Source organism: Dendrobates tinctorius, unplaced genomic scaffold (genome assembly GCF_039654945.1).
Source record: "Dendrobates tinctorius isolate UK_male_01 unplaced genomic scaffold, ASM3965494v1 ptg000199l, whole genome shotgun sequence".
Lineage (NCBI taxonomy): Eukaryota > Metazoa > Chordata > Amphibia > Anura > Dendrobatidae > Dendrobates > Dendrobates tinctorius.
In genome coordinates this window covers 9,359,981-9,381,321 of record NW_027361866.1, presented here as the reverse complement: position 1 = coordinate 9,381,321, position 21,341 = coordinate 9,359,981, and the positions used below count along the sequence as shown (strand labels likewise).

At 48.1% G+C, this 21,341-nt stretch overlaps 1 protein-coding gene across 1 annotated transcript in view; it reads right to left on the bottom strand.

The window, feature by feature from the left end:
* Positions 1-4,251: 4,251 nt before the first annotated feature.
* The window catches only part of ATIC (5-aminoimidazole-4-carboxamide ribonucleotide formyltransferase/IMP cyclohydrolase), a 43,417-nt gene continuing 26,327 nt past the window's right edge, over positions 4,252-21,341 (bottom strand). The window contains exons 6-16 of the mRNA XM_073553224.1: positions 20,172-20,323; positions 19,943-20,099; positions 18,381-18,506; positions 18,080-18,187; positions 11,412-11,497; positions 10,543-10,632; positions 9,854-9,982; positions 6,307-6,399; positions 5,890-6,072; positions 5,639-5,791; positions 4,252-4,439 (exon numbers count right to left, since the gene is read on the bottom strand). Of these exons, the coding sequence (XP_073409325.1) occupies positions 4,320-4,439; positions 5,639-5,791; positions 5,890-6,072; positions 6,307-6,399; positions 9,854-9,982; positions 10,543-10,632; positions 11,412-11,497; positions 18,080-18,187; positions 18,381-18,506; positions 19,943-20,099; positions 20,172-20,323 (1,397 nt within the window). The 3' untranslated portion in view covers positions 4,252-4,319. The remainder of the gene's footprint in view (positions 4,440-5,638; positions 5,792-5,889; positions 6,073-6,306; positions 6,400-9,853; positions 9,983-10,542; positions 10,633-11,411; positions 11,498-18,079; positions 18,188-18,380; positions 18,507-19,942; positions 20,100-20,171; positions 20,324-21,341) is intronic.

The window sequence follows — 21,341 nt, the reverse complement described above, 5'->3', positions numbered from 1 at the left end:
AATCCATCTAGCGCTTTAGTTTTGACCCCAGGCCTCTCTTAAAGGGATCCCCGATAAGGAAGTTAGGACCGTTCCACTCAGCGCTGTGGTTCTGACCCCAGGGCCTCTTAAAGGGATCATTGGTATGGATGTTAGGGCAAATCCTCTCAGCGCTCTGGTCCTGACCCCAGGGCCTCTTAAAGAGATCCCTGGTATGGAAGTGAGGGCAAATCCACTCAGTACTTTGGTACTGACCCCAGGCCTCTCTTAAAGGGATCTCCGGTATGGAAATCACTAGAACTCACTTCTGTTGTAGGAGGCACATTTCTGGCAGTTGGTCCACTACCTCTGGCGGGACCCATCCTGCAGGAGTTACCCTTAGGCTATGTGCCCACGCTAGCATTTTTAAACGCTCAGGAAAAGGATCCCCTTTCCTAGAAACCGCGCGTCTTTTGACACACGATTTCTGGGATCATTGGGGATGGCTAAAAACACTGAGCAATGCGGGAATTAATGAGCATGCTGCGTTTTTAGCCGCTAAGCGATTCCTGAGCGGTTAAAAACGCATGCATTGGCACAAAGCCAAAACCGCATGCTAATTAATTAGAAGCATCTTGTAAGCATTTCTGCAGCGTCTGAGCCGGCAAAAACGCTGCAGAAACGCTTACAAAAACGCAACGTGGGCACACAGCCTTATGCTTCCACTTGTAGACAGTTTGATGCTGAAAGTCTAGCCTGTCCCTCTGAAATTTCCTTTGTTTTCTGACAGTAACCTCTGTCTCATATTTCTCTAGACTTTCATTTAGCTTAACTCTGAAATTATTGACCTCTCTGTATCAAACTTAGTTCATTTAAACTCAAGCTCCTTTATTTGGGCCTTTGTGGAAGCAAATAACTCTTTATCATGCTCCAGAAGCATGTTTATGAGGATGTTGGAGCATCGTGTTAACCCCTGCTCCCATGTCTGCTTAAAGGAGGAAGAGGGCTCCCATGCTGGAAAAATAGGGATACGTAGACCGTGAGAAATATACCCAGCCCTCAAATAATCCTCTAAACTCCTCATATTCCACCAAAGTCTTACACCACTTTTGTGTGCATTAATAAGATCAAGACAAAGTTGAGAAAAATCTGAATTTACAGCCGGCACCTCAGCCTGAAACACATGTCGGTTTTGCCTGCCATGCTGCCTCCCTGGCATCCCAATCCATGACCACAGCAGGAGATGTACACACCAAAGTGTAATATAAATCAATCAACCAAGATTAGCTCCAATAGCTACCTCTATTCTACCCAAATAGGTATGTGCTACCCCACTAGAAAAAACCTGTAACCAGGAAAGGACAATATGTTGTATAAAAAGGTGTGAGGTGCACCAAACAATCAATGTGTTCTATATATGAGGGTGCAAAAGCCTTGCATGGAGAGAACCATGAAATGTAAGAGAAAAAAAAAGACCAAGCAAAGAATGGCCTACATAACAATTAAATCTGATAACACAACCGTAGAAAAATTCTTTATTGGAAAACACAACACACGTGTTAAGAACAATTAAAAAGGACAAAGGAAGTCCATGTAACACCCCCACATGTAATAATCACATACAGCCATAATAGGGATAGAGCTCCTTTTGTATCATTAAGAGCACAGACAATGAAAAGCCATCACAATACACCATGTGTGCAGAGTTTTTTCTGAGACATATGTAGTCTCCAAATTGATTCCTATATACCAGCCCAATGTACAAACTTTCCAGGACCACAACTCAGGAGCCTGAAAACAAATAAGGCTGTTAAGATGTAAGAGAAGTTGTAGCTACATACTCACTGAGCCACCTAAGTGCTGAAGGTTTTGCAGCCTCTGGTTTGCATCTTTATACACAGAAACACTAGCTGCTGTATCTGACCGGTCTGAATAAACTGAATACACTGCACAAACAAACCAATACAGTGGTATATGGAATGATCTCACGGTCTTACCGCAAGATGGGACAATCCAGCGGTCTTCTCGCGAGATTTCGGTGTGAACACCGGGCTGCACGAGACATCTGCAGGGCCATGACCACTGGGGAGTTTTCACACACCAGATGATGTTTAAGGTATTATCTACATGCTATTTAAATGCTGAGTTTGGGCCAGCAAGCACACTTCCCCTGACGAAGCTGCTTTAAGCAAGCGATACGCGTGGGGTTGCTCCTCACACCCCTGCTCCATGTCTTTAGCCCTGTCTTAGCTTGATTTTGGATGCCTATGGGCATTATTCCCTTGGCTATCCACAGACATCATGGGTGCCTGGCCATCCACCAGCACATCATCTGGCAATATTGAGCTGGCTTTCAGGGTTTTTGCTCACTAGGTGGCTCAGTGAGTATGTAGCTACAACTTCTCTTACATCTTAACAGCCTTAATTGTGGTCCTGGAAAGTTTTGTACATTGGGCTGGTATATAGGAACCAATTTGGAGACTACATGTCTCAGAGAAAACTCTGCACACATGGTGTATTGTGATGGCTTTTCATTGTCTGTGCTCTTAATGATACAAAAGGAGCTCTATCCCTATTATGGCTGCATGTTATTATTACATGCTGGGGTGTTACATGGACTTCCTTTGTCCTTTAGTTGTTTTTAACACGTGTTGTGTTTTCCAATAAAGCATTTTTCTACGGTTATTATGTGTTATCAGATTTAATTGGTGTGCAGGCCATTCTTTGCTTGGTCTTTTTTTCTCTTACATTTCGAGGTCAGCACGCTGCTGCTGGGACCAAACAGAGGAGACATCAGACCATGATAAGAGCTCCAAGGAGGAGCTGAAGATTTCTATCATGCTATTTTAGAAGAGGGGGCCAAGGGAGGGAAGGGGTGTGTTACCACAAGGGCACATAATGTGGCAATTTGGGATATTATGGGGGAATTTTGAAAGGGCATAGCAAAGGAGGAGTGGGGGCATTATGAAGAGGGGTGTGGGAGAGATTACATAGAAAGGCAGTATGGGGGGGGCATACAATCTGTACAATAGGGGGGGATATTTTGGAGAAGGGAAGTCTGTGTGGTGAAATATTTTGGAGAGGGGGCAGCGTGTGGGGGTTATTTTGTGCAAGAATCACAGAGGGGGGCAATTTTTTTTTATTCATCAGCAAGCCATGGGCGATATATTGTTATTAATGGAGCAGTATAATGATGCATTTATTTTTAAGGGCAGAGTGTTAGAATGTACTGCCAAAGATGGAGACAAGGCAAGTGTGGAGAGCAAAGCTCTGGGCATGAAATCTTTTCATAGCTTATGTGCTACATGGAGACAAAGGGTATGGGAATGACTCCAAGCAGATGTAGTCACTTAAAGTACCTGGATGTAAATTTTTCTTGGGACAGATTACATCTCAGTGCTGAGGTTCCTGTATGGCCTGCAGTTTGACAATGGCTAGTAACAAATCCAAGCTTCGCCTTACCCAATTTCTTAAGGACTGGAAGTTGTAGGTGCATGCAATACAAAGGTATATGGGGCTGACCTGACATTACAATTGATCACTGTACCAAGATTGGCTCTGCATTCTGGCACAGCATTCATGCACCGATAGTGGTTCTGATCTTGTACACATGAAACAATTCAGAGTGTGCTTGATGGCTATGTTACCACTTAGAAGTTTTAGATGGAGGAGGATTTGGAAAGTTTCTACTAAAAAACAAGCCTCTGTTTAAAGGTAGCTTGTGTTCACACGATCAAAGTCCTTCTCAGATACTGAAATTTGAGTTCCCGTGAAGTATTATGCACTGATGGTGGTTCTGGTGATGTATTCACGTAGCTGCTAGTTATGAGTGAGCATGCTTAGGTGGTATCCAACCATCTCGGGCACACTGGCGTAATGTGTTAGACCACTGCAACACATGCAGGGACTCAAACGTATTATTTGCGCATGACTGACATCATCCAAACATACATTAAACACCAAATCAGCCACTACATGAGGACTTTATGGTACTCTCCTCATTCTAATGTGTTGAAACTACCATACTAGAAGTGTTAGGGTAACCACTAGGCATCTCAGATCCTTACATCATGAAGAAAGCCCAGAGGAATGCCAGGCGGCAGCATCCAAAGGAACTTCTAAATCAATTAATCCTGGGTCCCCCCCCCCATTTATTACACAGACAATGTGAACACTACTCTCCTGGGAAGTAGGCCACCAGTTTGGGTGAACCAGCATTGCATCTTATGGCGCAGCAGTTCTTCGTCGCCTACACTTACAACAGATATTCAAAGCCATAAAGAACAAATTAACACCAATGCAATACCATATTTTATTGTAACAGTACAAAAATCCTTTAACAGCATTTTGTCTTTGGAATGCTAATGGTGGAAAAGTCGCAGGTTGGTGTGCGCCAAAACAATGCCCAACTCGTCACATGCTTCAATTATCAATTTGTCGGCTGCAGATCCAGAAGGAGCAGCAATGAACTGAACCCCGCTCTGCAAGGGAAATATAGGAATTAGAATAGGAACGATACAGCCTGAGACATAAGAGTGCACAGGTCGGTCATTAAGAGATACGACATGTTACAAAAACTTCTAAACATGGATTTACACTGTCGATTGTGGCTCGTAAAGGGTAGACATCGGCCAATATACGGTAACTAGCGGATTGGTGGGGGAGAGCAGAGCCATGCATACAACGAAGGGGACCGGGGGAGCCACACAGAGCAGGACAGGGATGAGGGGACAGTGCATACCCAGCTTATACTCAAGTCAATAAGCTTACCCAGTTTTCCATGGCAAAATTAGGTGTCTCGGCTTAAACTGTAGCATACAATATACCGTATATACTCATGATAACGCAATCTATTAACAAGTAAAGTTTTGCTTTTAAACTCAAATCCATTTGATGTGCATCTTTCCCCACCCCCCTATAAAAAAAAAAAAAAATAAAAAAAAAAAAAGATCCAACAAAGTAGATTGGCTTTACAACAATCTCATGCCCAGCTAGAGTCCGCACACGACTGCACTAATTTTACGGCTTAGTTACAGCAGGGTTTCTCTCATTTTGTCTCTCGTAGGTTTTGCATGTTTTATGGCCAATGTGAACATGCGTTTAAGTGCTGCATGTATGCCAACCCAAAACAAGCTGAATTTTTGTATTATAAGTGCACTAATGCAGATTCGCCAGAGCTGCATATAAAAGTATCAAAAACAGAGCAGCTTCATATTAAAACATACAAAAAAAAAAAAAAAAAAACCGACACACATGAGCTGCCCTATGTGCAGAAAAGCAGAGATGAAAAGTGGACAGATACTCCAGATGAGCGATTGCTTTTTGCAGGACTTTAATGCCATTAAAAAGGGCATAATGGCTGTTATTGGGGGGGGGGGGGGGTCACTGTCCCCAGACATCACAGTAGTGCATTATCTGTAGCGAGCACCAAGTGTGCAAGGAGCCTCCCTGCACCATCATATGTACATATATAGAGGCTATCAGGAAGAACTTTTTTTGGTCAGTATTTTGTCCCTTGGAGAACTTGCGCCATTTCACAGAATACCTATGTTCCCTGTACTCTGCTTGGATATAAAACCATTTTGATTATAGACCACTGTATAATAGGAACAAGGTAACCCCCCCCCCCCCCCCCCACCCACACACACACACACACACACACACTTGCTCATCATCTCACCTTCTTTGCCCGCTCCACATTGTCTCTGAATGGAAAAAATGCATCGGAGCTCAGGGAAACGCCAGCTAGAGTAGAGATCCATTGCCTCTTGTCTTCTGGAGTCAGCTGCTCTGGGGGTTGATCAAACAGGGACTTCCATTGCTCTAGCTCCTCCTGGGGACAGACGCCACATGTATACAGGGTTCAGTCATTTGTCACACTGCTCCAATGCTCACCAGTCATACAACACAGATGCCCCTGTCAAGCGATACCTTTTCTAGGGTCCCGCTGACATATTGGTCAATGGCATTTGAAATATCAGCCCTCTTCACTCCGGCTTTAAACTTCATTCCCAGGACACGTGGGTGGTGCCGCAGCCACCAGTTATCAGCTTTGTCCCCAGCCAGACGGGTGCAGTGTATGCGGGATTGTTGACCAGCCCCCATACCCACCACCTGTCCAAAAAAAAAAACTCAGATTATACATGTACTACAGAAAGTGATGCTTTATATGAAAAGGATATTTCCATGTTAAAGTGGTAGATTATGACTAGGATAAGCCAGTAGCTCCTACTATCCACCCTAGCCGACCCATCCCCATATCCTGACCCCGGAGAGAAGAATTAAAAAGTGTACTTTGTTTTTGAACCTTATGTCACAATAAGTGTATAAAATTCATAATTTCTTTACCTGTCCATCCTTGGCGTAGCATACAGAATTAGACTGGGTATATTTCAGGGCAATAGTGGCGACAATTAAGTCTCTGATTGCAGACTCTGAGAGCTACAAAACATATCAGAAGAGCAACTTTAGCATTACATTGTCTTTTAATCTCCATGCATCATACAATGAATAGGGAAGGTGTGTTAAAAAAAAAAAAAAAAAAAAAAAAAAGCACCAATGGCAAGATTATAGGGGTGGGGATATACTCTGTATCATAGTGTATTGGGACGGTGATACAGGAAGTGAACGTCACTGAAAACTTCCCAGTCATGTGGGTGATCACATGATCCAATCATACACTACGCTGGTTGGCAAGGGTAAGCTTCCTTAGCGCCAAGGACACTTACCCTTGCCCACTAGCGTAGGATATGATTGGATCATGTGACCACCCATATGACCGGGAAGTTGTCAGTGACGTTCACTTCCTGTATCACCATCCCAATATGTGGGGCCCCTGAGGGTCCAGTCGGCACAGGTACTGCACCTCATCAAGAGGTGTGGTATCCCATCCTAAGGTAAGGAGGGAGCACCACCCAGGACTCCTAATACTCGCACCCAACACACACCAGGTTAGTCAGGGCATCTGGGTATACCCTTGAGGATGGCCTCATCCCAGGCTGGCTAGGAAAGGGTTTTGGGGAGTTAGTGGGGAAAGGTAGGTAGAAGGGGAGGAGCTTAGGAGGTGGTGTGAGAAAGGGTATCCAGTCAGTGGCAGTTGGTGGGTGCAGTTAAGGTGGAGGAAAAGGATTGTTCTGGAAAGATCCAGTCGGTTGGTGACGGGACAGCAGAGGAGCAGGACTGACGTGGGGAGTGTAAGGGTCGGAGAGACACATCTAGTAAGAAGAAAGCTCTTAGGAGATTAGAAGGGGTCCTTGGGGCATGGGTAGTAAAGAACCACCCGTGGGGCCCGTATCCAGACGTGGAAGGACCAGGCCACAGTGGGGGAGCCAGCCCTTAAGTCTAGTGGAGAACAAATGAGGCTCAGCTAGCAAGCCAGAGGCTGAGGTACTTCAAGTGCCCCAGCCACAGGCATTCCCCAAAAAGGCAGCCAGATAGGAGCAAGACGACTTTGGAATGTCACCCGACAGCGTCTGCTGGCTCAAGGACACTGCTTGTGAAGGCGCAGGGCAGGAGAGAGAGGAGGAGATCAGCGCAGAGAGGCAGCCTAGAAAGGTGAACATAAAGGGGAGTCCTGAAAAGGTGTTCCCCAAATTACCTGGGAGTTTGCTGGACCCCTCCCCGGAGGACAGTGCCAAGTGGGCCACCGTATACGCAGGAATTGTGAGTAAAAACCCTGAAACTGCACCCAACTGTGTTCGAGTCATTTGCGTTTAGCCTGCCTTACACTGCATTCACCATCTCACCTGTTACTACCTTAACTGCCCTGGGACACAGCTCTGCCCATGGAGAGCTTCATCTCTGCTGCCCCAACACCAGAGGATTTGCATTGCAGCGTCGGCTACCCTTGCCGAAAACCACGGGTGGTGTTACAATTTCATTTTCCCTACCATTTTCCCCCATCATCCTTCATTAAACATCCATCTTTACTGGACGCCCAGGGCCACGGACTGGGTCACTGCCACCGTGACATTCCCTTTAAAGAACCTGACCGGCCCGGTACAGCGTAACCCAAGGCCCTGTGGGGGCGCTCCAATTACACACTAAGATACAGCGTATATCCCCACCCCATATCTTGCCATTGGTGCATACTTATGTTTAACACCCCTTCCCAATTCATTGGCCCACAGTTCATTTTATACTCACTACCATCCTGATGACGCCACCCCCTGACAAGGCAACATGCTGAAATGCGCGTTGAGGTGGACACCATCCAGGAGTCAGAGCCATATCTCCACTGAGTATTCCCACATCTGGTCATTATTTTACTGCTATTTTTTTCACTTTGTTCTCTGCTGTACACCTTTAGTTTGATAGTGATTCTATGTGCGCATTACCTTTAGGTATATTTTTAGACCCTCTACACTGTATACCCCTGGCTCACATTTTTTTGTCACACAACCTTATGGTATATTCTTATACTTTCTACACTGAAGACCCCTTGCTCACTTTTTTGCACACAATGTGTGTCTTAACACTAATACTAGTTTTTCGGCAATTTGTTTACTTTTACCAGTTATATTGCACTGGCACTTTATGCCACTTGTTAATTCTTTTTATCATTTTACATATTTCTGTGCAAGTGTATGTGACAGCATTATTTTGCACATTTCACCCAGTTTTTAATGCTTTATACCTGGGTATGCGTCCTCTGTATTAGCATTGTACTTATCTTATTACCTGTATTTGTTTTACCAATTATCTATATCGGGGTGTGTGTAACCAATCACAAAGCATCTTTTACTTCACCAGAGATGTTTAAAAGAAGCTGAGCTATGATTGGTTGTTATGAGCAACAGTTTCCCCACTCTACAACACCTCAGCAGACACTGACATGGTGGGAGAAATCTAGCAACCCTGGGAACATAAGCTCCCAACCATTGTCTGCCCCCCAGAAAGGAGCAAAGAGCACATGACAGAAATGAATCCCCCCCTCCCATATCCCCTTCACACATCCTCCATCCCATAGGCACATCTTCCCTCTTAAGGGATCTCCGGTATGGAAGTTGGGCAAATCTCTTAGCACTCTGATTCTCACCCCAGGCTTCTATTAAAGGGATACCCGGTATGGAAGTCAGGGCAATTGTCTTCAAATGCTCTGGTACTGACCCCAGTCTCTTAAAGGGACCCCCGGTATGGAAGTTAGGACCATTCTACTCAGCACTGTGGTTCTGACCCCAGGATTCTATTAAAGGGATCATTGGTATGCAAGTCAGGGCAAATCCTCTCAGCGCTCTGGTTCTGATCCCAGTTTCAGAGTGATCCCCGGTATGGAAGTGAGGGCAAATCTACACCGCTTTGGTCCTGACCCCAGGCCTCTCTTAAAGGGATCTCCGGTATGGAAGTTAGGGTAAATCCCTCAGCGCTCTGATTCTCACCCAGGCTTCTATTAAAAGGGAACATTGGTATGGAAATCAGGGCAAATCCACTCAGCTCTCTGGTTCTGATGCCAGGCCTCTTAGGTTAGTTTCACACTTGTGTTAGGAGGCGCACGGCCGCCATGCAACTCCGCCCCCTGCCACGCCCCCTCCAGTCAGCTCCTCCTATGGGTGCATGACACTGCATGAGACTTGCGTACCCCCATCGTTAGCATTGGGTACGCAGGCATGATTTTGATGACGCATGCGCCCTTTTGACAGTATGCAGACGTGCGCCAAATGCACCGTGTTGCATTTTGGTGCGCTCTCCCTACATTATGCTGATGAGCAGTGATGCCACATATGGGGCTCTTTTAAAAAGGAGCATGACAAAAGTCAGTTTGTTAGGCATGTGCTAGGTGTATGGATCCCTAGAATTAAGTCCAGTGTATTTTCCGTGACTTCTCCTGGCACATATAGCCATTACAATGTTTTAAACAGAATTAACGACCCATAAAAAATGGACTGCAAGCCTGTACCTCTTTCTTTGCTGTAACCAGATTGCTGAAGAGGGAGCTGTCCACAACTGCGTCATTTCTCCGTTGTTCCAGTTGCAAACCAAAAATGGTTCGTATCTCGGTATCATCAGGTTCATAAGTGGAGTCCACCTAAAAGAGAAAAGGTCATTAACACCACTAGTCTGCTTTAAGTGTATAATGAAGACTGCTTTCAGGTGCCCATACTGGAAAGAGGAACCCACACGACAAGTTAAGCTACATCTCCTCAAATTGCCATTTTTTATGTGACAGTTTCGCCAAGGGAGAACAACTTTTTTGGCAACCAAACTTTCAGAAGTGTGCCCACTCAGACCTTACTCCCAAGCACATGGAGATCATCATGTTCACCACAACATGTGCTTCCAACTATATGGAGGTGCTTATTACCAAATTATGGGATCAAGCTGTGCATGGGCACCTAGTGCTAGTGTAAGGACTCTGCGAAAGGAGAATGAAAAATGAAAAAAAAAAACCCAACAATTTCGCTAATCACATCCAGATGGAAAAAGCCCATCATATCCCAATATAGCCCACTTAACTTCTAGGACCCTAAATACCTTTGTATTTACAGCATTTTCTGGATTTCTTCATACTGGAGATCAGTGAGGATGTACATCGTTTAATGAAAACCAGCCCCCCCCCCCCCCCCCCTGTGTACGACCATACATTACCTGCAGGACACAATAATTGCCATTCTTCTTTTTGGAGAGGATTTTCAGAGCCTCTTCATCATACCCTGGAGCTATAATGCCATCAGAAACCTGGCAGAATAAAAGATTAAGAGCTGACCATTAGCGACTGATGAAATAGGATTACGGGAGGATTCGTTATTAGGACGTGCATCGACTGAGTCAAAATCCTTCCATCTGCATTGGAATAAAGCTGGGATTCCCATGTAGGAGAGTTCAGGCCTAGGCCATACATATGCCTGGTAGTGCGATGCCAAATCCTTTATAGATTTAGACTCCAATGAAAATTAGGCAGGTGGTGGACACCTATTCGATAAGGGCTTGCCTGGGACCTAACTGATGAAAGGCTGGATACAAGGGCACCGTCAGACGGCCATATAAGTTGGGACAGACATCGGATTGCAATGCAAGGACTGGCCGGGGGCTCTAACAGAGTGGGACTGTTTCATACATATTTCTATGCAGCCGTCACGCTCCGGTCAGGAGAGCCGTTGGCCAGTCTTTCATTGTGGTCACATTTATACGACCATCTGACTGCACGTATAGTGATGTAGGAGGCGGAACAGATGCACCCAGTACTACAACATCTCCCATTCAAGTCTATAGCTTGGGTTGGCAAAGAATGCACAGAATGGACGGGAGAAAAGAAAAAAACCCATAAAATTGAGTTTTCCAACTGTTGGCATAAAGCATATAACTCATACCTCCACTGAAGGCTGCTTGCCCTCACTTTATAGACCCCAATATCACTGGTCAGTGCAGCCCCTGTACCAGGGGTGAGAAGCTTTAGCGAAAACACTGATCCCTTCAGTAATTAATGCCCAGCGTTTCACCTAGTGAGCTCTTCGTACCTCTCTGGAGATGATCTTTGCAGTGGGGACATCACACACATCAGAAAGGGCAATAAAGTCACCAAAAGACGACATCCTGTCAGAACCTAAGAAATAAAAGCCGTCGCAACAGCAATTAACAGATGCCCAAATTCTTGATGCTTTCCGAAAAAAGGAGATTTTTGTGTACTCACCGTAAAGCCTCAGCCTTTAATTGGGGGACACAGAACCGTGGGTGTTATGCTGCTGTCCACTAGGAGGCGACACTATGCATAATCTGAAAAAGATTAACTTTGTCTCCTCCTCTGCAGTATACACCCCTGGACGGCGTCAGCCTTCTCCAGTTTTGTGCAAAAGCATTAGGAGGAAAATACCAGAAACATAACCATGCCTGTAAGAAGGCTACTATAAACGAGCTCAAACAACAATAAGAGAACCCAACCGTAACAACAGCCCGCAAGGGCAACAGGGTGGGAGCTGTGTCCCCCAATTAAAGGCTAAGAGAAAGATTTTACGGTGAGTACACAAAAATCTCCTTTACTATGTCGCCTTATTGGGGGACACAGAACCGTGGGACGTCCCAAAGCAGTCCCTGGGCGGGAAGCAGTGGACGAATATTGTGCTGACAGTCCCCTAGACTTGGGGTACTGCCGCCTGCAGGACCCGTCTACCCAGGCTCGCATCCGCTGAGGACTGGGTATGCACTCGGTAGTGTTTTGTAAATGTGTGCAGGCTAGTCCAAGTGGCTGCCTTACACACTTGATGTGCCGAGGCTTGATGCCGAATGTCCCAAGAGGCCCCTACCGCCCGCGTAGAGTGCCTTGATACCGGCCGGAAGAGGAGAATTGTTGAGGCGGTAAGCCTCTTGAATGGTGGACTTGATCCACCTAGCAAGGGTGGCTTTGGAAGCCGGTAGGCCCTTGCGAACGCCTTCTGGAAGAAGGAAAAGTGAATCAGACTTCCGGAAAGGAGCAGTCCTAGACACGTAAACACGCAATGCCCTGACAAGGTCAAGCGTATGCAGAGCCTTCTCCACCCTATGAACGGGAGCCGGGCAAAGGGACGGTAGTGAGATTTCCTCATTGAGGTGGAAGCTGGACACAACCTTCGGAAGGAAGGATGGGACTGTACGTAGAACCACCTTGTCCTGATGAAAACCAGGAAGGGTTGTCTGCAGGAAAGAGCTGAAAGTTCAGACACCCTGCGTAGCGAGGTGATCGCCACCAGGAAAACCACTTTCTGTGATAGAAAGCGGAGTGAGACCTCCTTAAGGGGTTCAAAAGGAGGTGACTGTAGTGCTGTCAAGACCAGGTCGAGGTCCCATGTCTCCAACGGACGTTTGTAGGGGGGAACCAATCGGGAAACCCCTTGGAGAAAAGTCTTCACTTGCGGCTTGTTAGCAATACGCCTCTGAAAGAGCACTGAAAGCGCTGACATCTGGCTCTTCAGCGAGCCCAGGGATAGCCCGGCGTCCAGGCCTGACTGAAGGAAACCGAGGACCCTTGGAAGAGAATAGGGGAGTGGGATCTGCCCACGAGATTCGCACCATGTGAAGAAAACCTTCCAGGTACGATAGTAAATCCTGGCTGAAGTTGGCTTTCGAGCCCTGATCATGGTTTTAATGACTTCCGGTGAAAAACCTGCTTGGGTCAAAACCCAGGTCTCAATGGCCACGCCGTCAAATTGAGAGCTCCTGAGTTCTGGTGGAAGAACGGGCCTTGTGACAGAAGGTCGGGACGTGTGGGGAGACGCCAGGGAGCGTCTGCTGTGAGTTGCACGACGTCGGCGTACCATGTACGTCTGGGCCAGTCTGGAGCGATCAGGATGGTGGGAACTCCCTCTTGCTTGATCTTCCTCAGGACTCTGGAGATCAGGGGAAGAGGTGGAAAAATGTACAGAAGCTGGAACTGGGTCCAGTCCTGAACCAGGGCATCTGCTCTGAGCGACCGCGGATCGCACGTCCTGGCCATGAAATTGGGAACCTTGGCATTGAGATGGGATGCCATTAGATCCACGTCCGGGGTGCCCCAACAATGACAGATCTGACAAAACTTTGGGATGGCGAGACCACTCCCCCCCCCCCCCCCCCCCCCGAGTCCATTCCTTGTCGGCTGAGATAGTCAGCTTCCCAGTTGTCCACACCCGGAATGTTGACCGCAGAGAGTACCGAACTTGCATTCTCCGCCCATTGTACGATACGTGTTACTTCGGTCATCGCTTGGATGCTGCGGGTGCCGCCTTGATGGTTCACATATGCCACTGCCGTGGCATTGTCCGACTGTACTCTGATATGAGAGTCTGCTAGCAAGTGATGGAAGGCTTTCAACGCCAGGAAGATGGCCCGAATTTCCAGGATGTTGATGGGCATGGTCGCTTCCATTGGTGACCACCTGCCTTGCGCTCTGTGATGCAGGTGCAACGCGCCCCAACCTATAAGGCTTGCGTCGGTGGTCAAAACCTTCCATTGACCGGAGAGAAAGGATTTTCCCCTTGCAAGCGAGGTTGGCTCGAGCCACCAGTGCAGGGACCTCCTGGTTTTTGCTGATAACCGGAACTCCCTGTTGAGGGAGAACGGATTCCTGTCCCAGGACTTGAGGATGGCCAGTTGAAGGGGTCTGAGGTGAAACTGGGCAAATGGTACCGCCTCCATTGCTGCTGCCATCCTGCCAAGTACTCATGGCATACCGGAGAGATCTGGGGGACTTGGAGGAGTGTGTGAACTCCCAGACGGAGAGCCAGTGCCTTGTCTCTGGGGAGAATCCCCAGACCCTTGGAGGTGTCGAATAACATCCCCAGGAAGGTCAGAGACTGATCCGGGGTAGTCGAGGACTTCTGTAAATTGACTAACCATCCCAGGCGCCTCAGTGTCGATCGTGATCGAGACGTTGACCTCGCAGTCCTTGAGGGTGGGGGCCTTGATGAGAAGGTCGTCCAGGTATGGAACGACTACTATGCCTCTGGAGTGCAGAACGTCCATGGTAGCTGCCGTGACCTTTGTAAATGTTCTGGGAGCCGTGGCGAGACCGAACGGGAGGGCCACAAACTGGTAATGGTCTTGGTCGATTGCGAATCTGAGGAACCTCTGATGGGCGGGAGCAATCGGTATATGCAGGTATGCGTCATGTATGTCTATGGAGGCGAGATATTCTCCTTTTTCCATGGACGCAACGATTGACCGGAGGGATTCCATGCGAAAGTGACGAACTCGAACATACTTGAGTTTTCTTGAGGTCTAGTATGGGTCGGACGCTGCCTCCTTTCTTGGGCACCACGAACAGGTTGGAGTAGAACCCTCGGAAGCGCTCTTCTGCTGGAACCGGCACTGACTCCTGCTTGCAGGAGGGAAGAAACCGCTTGACGGAAGGCCTGAGCTTTGAGCGGGGACTTTGGAGGGACAGAGGGAAAAAACCTGTGCGGTGGGCTGGTAGTAAACTCGATTTTGTATCCTGAAGACACTATTTCCTTGACCCACTTGTCTGTAATAGGCAGCCAGACCTGCTGAAAGAGTAGCAGTCGTTCGCCTACAAGTGGGGTGTCTTCCGGAGGGCATGAGTCAAGATGAGGGAAAAGTCTGAGGTTTTCCTCCTTTAGATTTCGCTTGGCTTGCCTTTGACTGCCAGTTCCTGTCCGGCCTCTGTGCCGCACGCGTGTTGTCCCTGCGGGGGGGGGGGGGGGGAACGACTACGGTTTTGTGCTGGGCGTGAGACGAACCAGCCTGAAGAATTCCGAAAGGATCGGAAACGAGATTGATTAAGTCTTTTAAACGTGCGTTTTGGTCTTAGTTGAGGGAGGGAAGTACTTTTGCCCCCGGTAGCATTGGATATCACTGTATACAGCTTTTCACCGAAAAGACGGCCACTGAAGTACGGGAGATTTGTTAGGGACTTTGAGGCCGCATCCGCTTTCCATTCTCTTAGCCAGAGGATACGCCGGATTGTGATGGCGTTTGATGCTATTGCCGCTACCCCTCTTGCAGAGTCTAACGCTGCATGGACCATGTAATCTGCCACCACTGCAATTTGCACCACCTGGTCCGCCAGCTGAGGATTTGAGGCTTGAAGGCCCTTTTGCAAGAGATCAGCCCAGGCCATGATGGCTTTGGCTGCCCAAACTGAAGCAAATGCGGGAGCCAGAGAGGCACCTGCTGCTTCAAAGATTGAACGAGCCATGCGTTCAACCTGTCTGTCTGCTGTGTCCTTGAGGGTTGAACTGTCTGGCAGTGAGAGAAGCGTTTGTGCTGCTAGTCTAGAGACTGGAGGGTCCACTTCAGGCGGATCTGTCCAATCCTTGGTGTCTCTGTGGGAAGGGGTACTTTGCTTCCAAATACTTGCAATTGGCGAATTTCTCAGGCTGCGAAAAATGCTTAGAAAGGATTTTTTGAAATTCCGGGTGATTAGGGAAGACCTTCGATGGTTTCTGAACACTTTCAAAGGAAATCTTGTGTTCTGGTGCATCCGGGGTTGGATCTGAAATGTCCAGCACCCGAAGGATGGAAGAGACGATATCCTCAACTATCGCAGTATTGCTAGGGGGACAAAGGAGCAGAGCGGTCTGTTTCGTTATCTGAGTTGGAGTCACATATGCCCTCTGAGTCTTGCGCATCGCTAAGGAGCTCCCTAGCGGGCGAACTAGAGCGGAGGTTTTCCCTGGTCTGGGATCGTTGTGGAGATCCGCATTGTCTTTCCCCATCAGGGAACGGCCTCGGTGACCTGGAGCCACTGTGTCTCTCCCTGGAGGGGGGAAGACCTATTGCTATGTGAGGACGCAGATGAACGCGACCTGTGGGTCCGCTTATGCCTCGGTCAGAAGCGCCCTGTATGCGAGACCGGACGTCCCTTTGCTGGGTAACGTTCATAGCCGAGACATGACCCTGCAGTAATGTGGAGGTCAGGTTATCTATAGACTGTCATAGACTGCGACATCAGAGTTGCCCATTCCGGCGCAGTAGCGGTCGCAGAAGCGTTGGTAGGGACTTCTTGGTGTTCTGCTCCGGTTTTTTGGGTACAGTCCCGGCAGTGCGGGTACGTGCTGCCGCTGGGGAGAGTGACCTTGCAGGCTGTGCAGACTGCATAAAAGCAGTCTTACCTGGTTCTTTTCTTTGAGCCCGACATAGTACCTAGGCTGATTAATAGAGGCCCTACAGGGGTATCTACGCAGAGGAAAGGAGTAGGAGAGCGCTATAGGTTATAGGAATTCACAGCTGAGTACCAGAACCCAGCTGTGATCTTACCCCACCAGTGCTCCCCTTAGGTACAGTGCTGATAAGCCCCACGTCCTGTGCCCCCCAGAGACTGCTGTGCTGCCTTCCTTCAGGTGCAGCAAGATGGCCACCGGATTCTGAGGTGGAGAGGGAAGGGGGCGGAGACCTGGAAAAGTGTGCGCTGAGCTATGTAAAAGCGCGCCCTTCCTGCCTCGATCTGCCCCTTCTATGACACTGCAGTGTCATTTTTGTCATCCGGGGGGCGGGAAAAAGGCGGCGGCTTCGGCTAGGCCGAAGCCGCGGTCTAAATTCGAGGCCTGATGCCCAGGAGGGCTCCATAGCGGCGCGGTAGTCCGGGAGGGGGTCGGATTTGCACCGGACCCCCCCGGAATGGGCGACTGGCTAGCGGTGGGGGCAGCAGGGCTAGCGGTTCCTGTGTGGGGGGGGTCCTTGGAGCGCCATGGAGCCACTGCTGCTGCAGAGGCAGGGGCTCAGAAAGCCCTGTCTCTGCTGTGCCACGTCTGCCTGCACCCTCCCCCGGCCCCAGCAGGATCCCACAGCTGGTCTGAGGTCCCTGGTGCAGAATGCTGTCTGTACTCCGACCCTACCTGCGGCGTCTCAACCCAATGCCCCCTGCGGGGGATTAGGGAGGGTGCGTCTGTCACGGTCAGGGTGTCTTCATCCTTCCCTCAACCCAGACCCTGAAAGGGGTTGGGGAAGGAGGGGGGGGGGGGGGGGGTCTCAACTGCAGACCAGTACCCGAGGGACTGGGGAAGGAGCGACAAGGAGAACCGCCATCTCCACTTCAACTGGGCACCCCTAAAAAGGGGGCCAAGGAAGGAGCCATGCCGGGAGTCTCGCTGGAGACCCACTTTTCTTCATCTGTTCCGACGAAAGGAAAAAAAAAAAAAAAAAAAAAAAAAAAAAAAAAAAAAAAGTGTGCCTCCTTGCGACACTAAGGCCTCTTTCACACTTCAGTTATTTGCCATCAGTTATAATCCGCCAAAAGGGCAGACAAGCGGATCCGTTCTCAACTGATGTGGAGGATCCGCCAGAGCGATCTCTCTCGCGGATCCGTTCTCAACTGATGTGGAGGATCCGCCAGAGCGATCTCTCTCGCGGATCCGTTCTCAACTGATGTGGAGGATCCGCCAGAGAGATCTCTCTCGCGGATCCGTTCTCAAAATCCGTTCACATCAGTTAACAGATCCGCTTCTCTGACTTTTTGGCGGATTTGAACTGATGGAAAAAACTGAAGTGTGAAAGAGGCCTAAGCAAAAACTGGAGAAGGCTGACGCCATCCAGGGGTGTATACTGCAGAGGAGGAGACAAAGTTAATCTTTTTCAGATTATACATAGTGTCGCCTCCTAGTGGACAGCAGCATAACACCCACGGTTCTGTGTCCCCCAATAAGGCGACAGAGTAATTACAAGTTAATATGTTGCCATGGCAAGGAACGCTGCATCACTGAGAAAACCCGTCGCTTACCTCTGGCTCTCGCATAGGCACATGCCAAGGGAGTGAGCGTGGCGAAGAGGTCGTGCACCATGCACACCTGGGCCTCTTCTTCTGTCAAAGGAACGCCAACAGCAGCACCTGGTGATAGAACATGAAATTACAAGATCGGCATCAAATTACTGGAGGAAGTTAGAAGTGACTGCGCTGGAACATAGAAGAGCCAACAATCTGTTCTTTAATATCGATACATGTCAAGAATGGTCTAAACAATATAATTAAAGCGTAGTTTTAGAAACTAAATATCACAGGATTTTATGATGTGGATTGTTACCTGCAGGGCTCACATGTTTGAAGGAGGTGGCTGCAGGGAGGCCTAAAGCATTTTTCAGCTCTCTCACCAGCTGCCAGCCATTCAGGGCATCACACAGATTAATAAACCCCGGAGAGCCATTCAGCACTGCAGAAGGGAGATAGGATAAGGAACTGCAATCAAGTCACTATACTGTGAATCATCTGTTCCATACACTCCTGGGTCTTAACAACAGTAAGGCTATGTGCCCACGTTGCAGAAGTGCTGTGGAGTTGTCTGCGGCATTTCCGCAACTCCCCGCTACAGGTAAGACGCATGCGGAATTCACATGCGTTTTCCTGCAAACACAAGCGTTTTTAGCTTGCAGAATGTTAGCGCTTTCCAAGCGATTTGAAGCATCGCTTGGAAAAGTGATTGACAGGTAGGTCACACTTGTCAAGTATAGTGCTAGACAAGTGTGACCAACTTTTACTATTGATGCTGCATATACAGCATCAATAATAAAAGATAGAATGTAAAAAAAAAAAAAAAAAAAAAAAATAATTAGGGCTACACTTGCCCTCTGTCAGCTCCCAGTCTTCAGTGAAGCTGCTGGCAAGTTTCATTCCCTGGAATGCATTGTGAGAATCACCTCAGATAACATGACAGTCACGCGACCATGACGTCATCTTGGGAGATTCTCGCAATGCATCCCTGGGAACGGAAGTTGCTGGCAGCGCCACGTGCACCGCGGAGGACTCAGAGCCGACAGAGGGTAAGTATATCCCTATTTTTTTTTTTAATGCTATTTACAGGAATATGGTACCCATGGCATGGAGGAGAGTTCTCCTCTCCTCTAGACCCTGGGTACCAGCCGCACATGATGCGCTCACTTTACACATGTTGGGCATAGCCACATGCATAAAGTGAGTGTTCCAATGCAATCCTATGGCGGCGGAGCCGCTGCGTTTCTGCAAAATTAATGGACATGCTGCAGATTTTAGTGTAAAAATCAGCCTGGGCACAGCAACTACGGATTGCACTGAAAAATCAATGATGTGTTTTGTTAGCGTTTAAGAGTTTCTGCCAGCAGCAAAAATGTGGCAGAAACGCTTCATGCAGGGGTGCATGCACAACTTTTAAGAACACTGCCGTTTATAAAGAACGGGATCTAAACATCTATGAGCGACTTCAGAGCAATGTGGTGACGGTCAAAGCTTTCGCCAGCTCGGTGGAGACCGAGTCAAGACAAGAGTGACAAGTGGCTCCGGGAACAAGACATTAAGATTTTAGATCCATGGCTAAGCCAAGTCTAAAAACACTGAAGGAGCAAAGTTTGAAAACCAAACTGTCAGCTGCAACTATATAAAATACTTGTGACGAATGGACATGTGCATTAACAAAGTTAGAGAACACGCCTGATGTATTACCTGTAACAGAAAGTGAACATCGCTACACCATGGAATGGTACAGAACAGACAACTATTCGGATATTGAGCAATATGGGGCCGATCTTTCTAAACATTCTGTAAATCTACAAAATTTCCTATAATTTATTTCATGGTTCATAAACGACCAGAAGCATTGGTTTATTGGTCACTTACCGGTTAATGGAAGTCGTGGTCCATGAGTAAAGATCTGAGCGGGCACCTGGTGAGGATTAATGCCGTACCGCAGTGGAAGCTGAGATACACCCTTACCGTACTGCTTACGGAAATAATCCGAGATGGCGCCATCATACTGGGCAGTGTGAGTGAAAGCCTGTGACAAGAACAGAAGCTATAACATCAAGGGATAGAACAGGCCACATCTCTGGCCCTGTCCACACTTTACCTTTAGAGCCAGTTGGCAACGGCTCTCTAGGGTCGTGTCCTTCTGTTCAGATTTTTCCATTTCATCTGCAATATTGTTGTAATCGCTGGGATCACACAGAACGGTGACACGGGCGTGATTTTTGGCAGCTGCACGAAGTAGCGTTACACCACCTAAAATTATTAAACAGACATCTTTAAGTGATAAAATTGCAAAGAGTTTAAAAAAAAAAAATAATAATTTCTAGTGTCCTGTTGCGCAAATGTGAAACCAGCCTTTCAGGGCGCAGCGATGGCCTGCGCACGGCTGCCGCTAAGCCCCGCCCCTACCGCGCCTCCGCCGGTAGCTCTGCATCCAGGCGCATGACGCTGCATGCGTCCCCTATCTTTATCACTGAGGACGCAGGCCGTGCGCAGTATGCGTTTTTGCGTCCTTTTGACGGTGCGCCGACCAGCGCCAAACGCAACCTGTTGCAATTTGGTTGCGCTCGGCGCACCGTCAAAAGGATGCAGGTGCCGCCAAATGCATACTGCGCACGGCCTGCGTCCTCAGTGACAAAGATAGGGGACGCATGACGTATGCAGAGTCATGTGCCAGGAGGCGGAGCTACCGGCGGAGGCGCAGCAGGGGGCAGGGCTTAGCAGCGGCCGTGCGCATGCAGTCGCTGCGCCCTGAAGCGCAAATGTGAAACCGGCCTTACTAGCCACTACAGAGGTGGCCGGTTTTACTAGGCCAGGAACACATTTGCCGCAGACTGAAATCCAGCTTGTAGGCATTACTCTGATGCTAGGTTGGATCTCACCAGCTTCAGTGCCCCGCCAATGCTGTAGACACAAAGCTGACCCTGCTTGTAGCATCAGCAATCAGCTCAATTTTGCAAGTACAGCAATATCAAACATGTCTTCTTTCTTTCTAATACATATACAGTATATTTTAAGTTTTGTTTCAGTGTTTGATCACTTTTGCTGCATCATATGGTAAAAGGCTTGCATCGCTGAGTGCAAATGGGAGCCCGAACCCCTGGGGCCGATCATGGCACCAAAATGTCACCATCAGAGACTGACAGCTGAATTTAACAGGTTAACAGCATCAATGCCAAGTATAACAGTAGGACTTGCAACAAGCAAGTAGTAACTACATCAAATTAATACACAGTCACTTTAAATATTGGATTGTTCTTTTAAGAGGGAC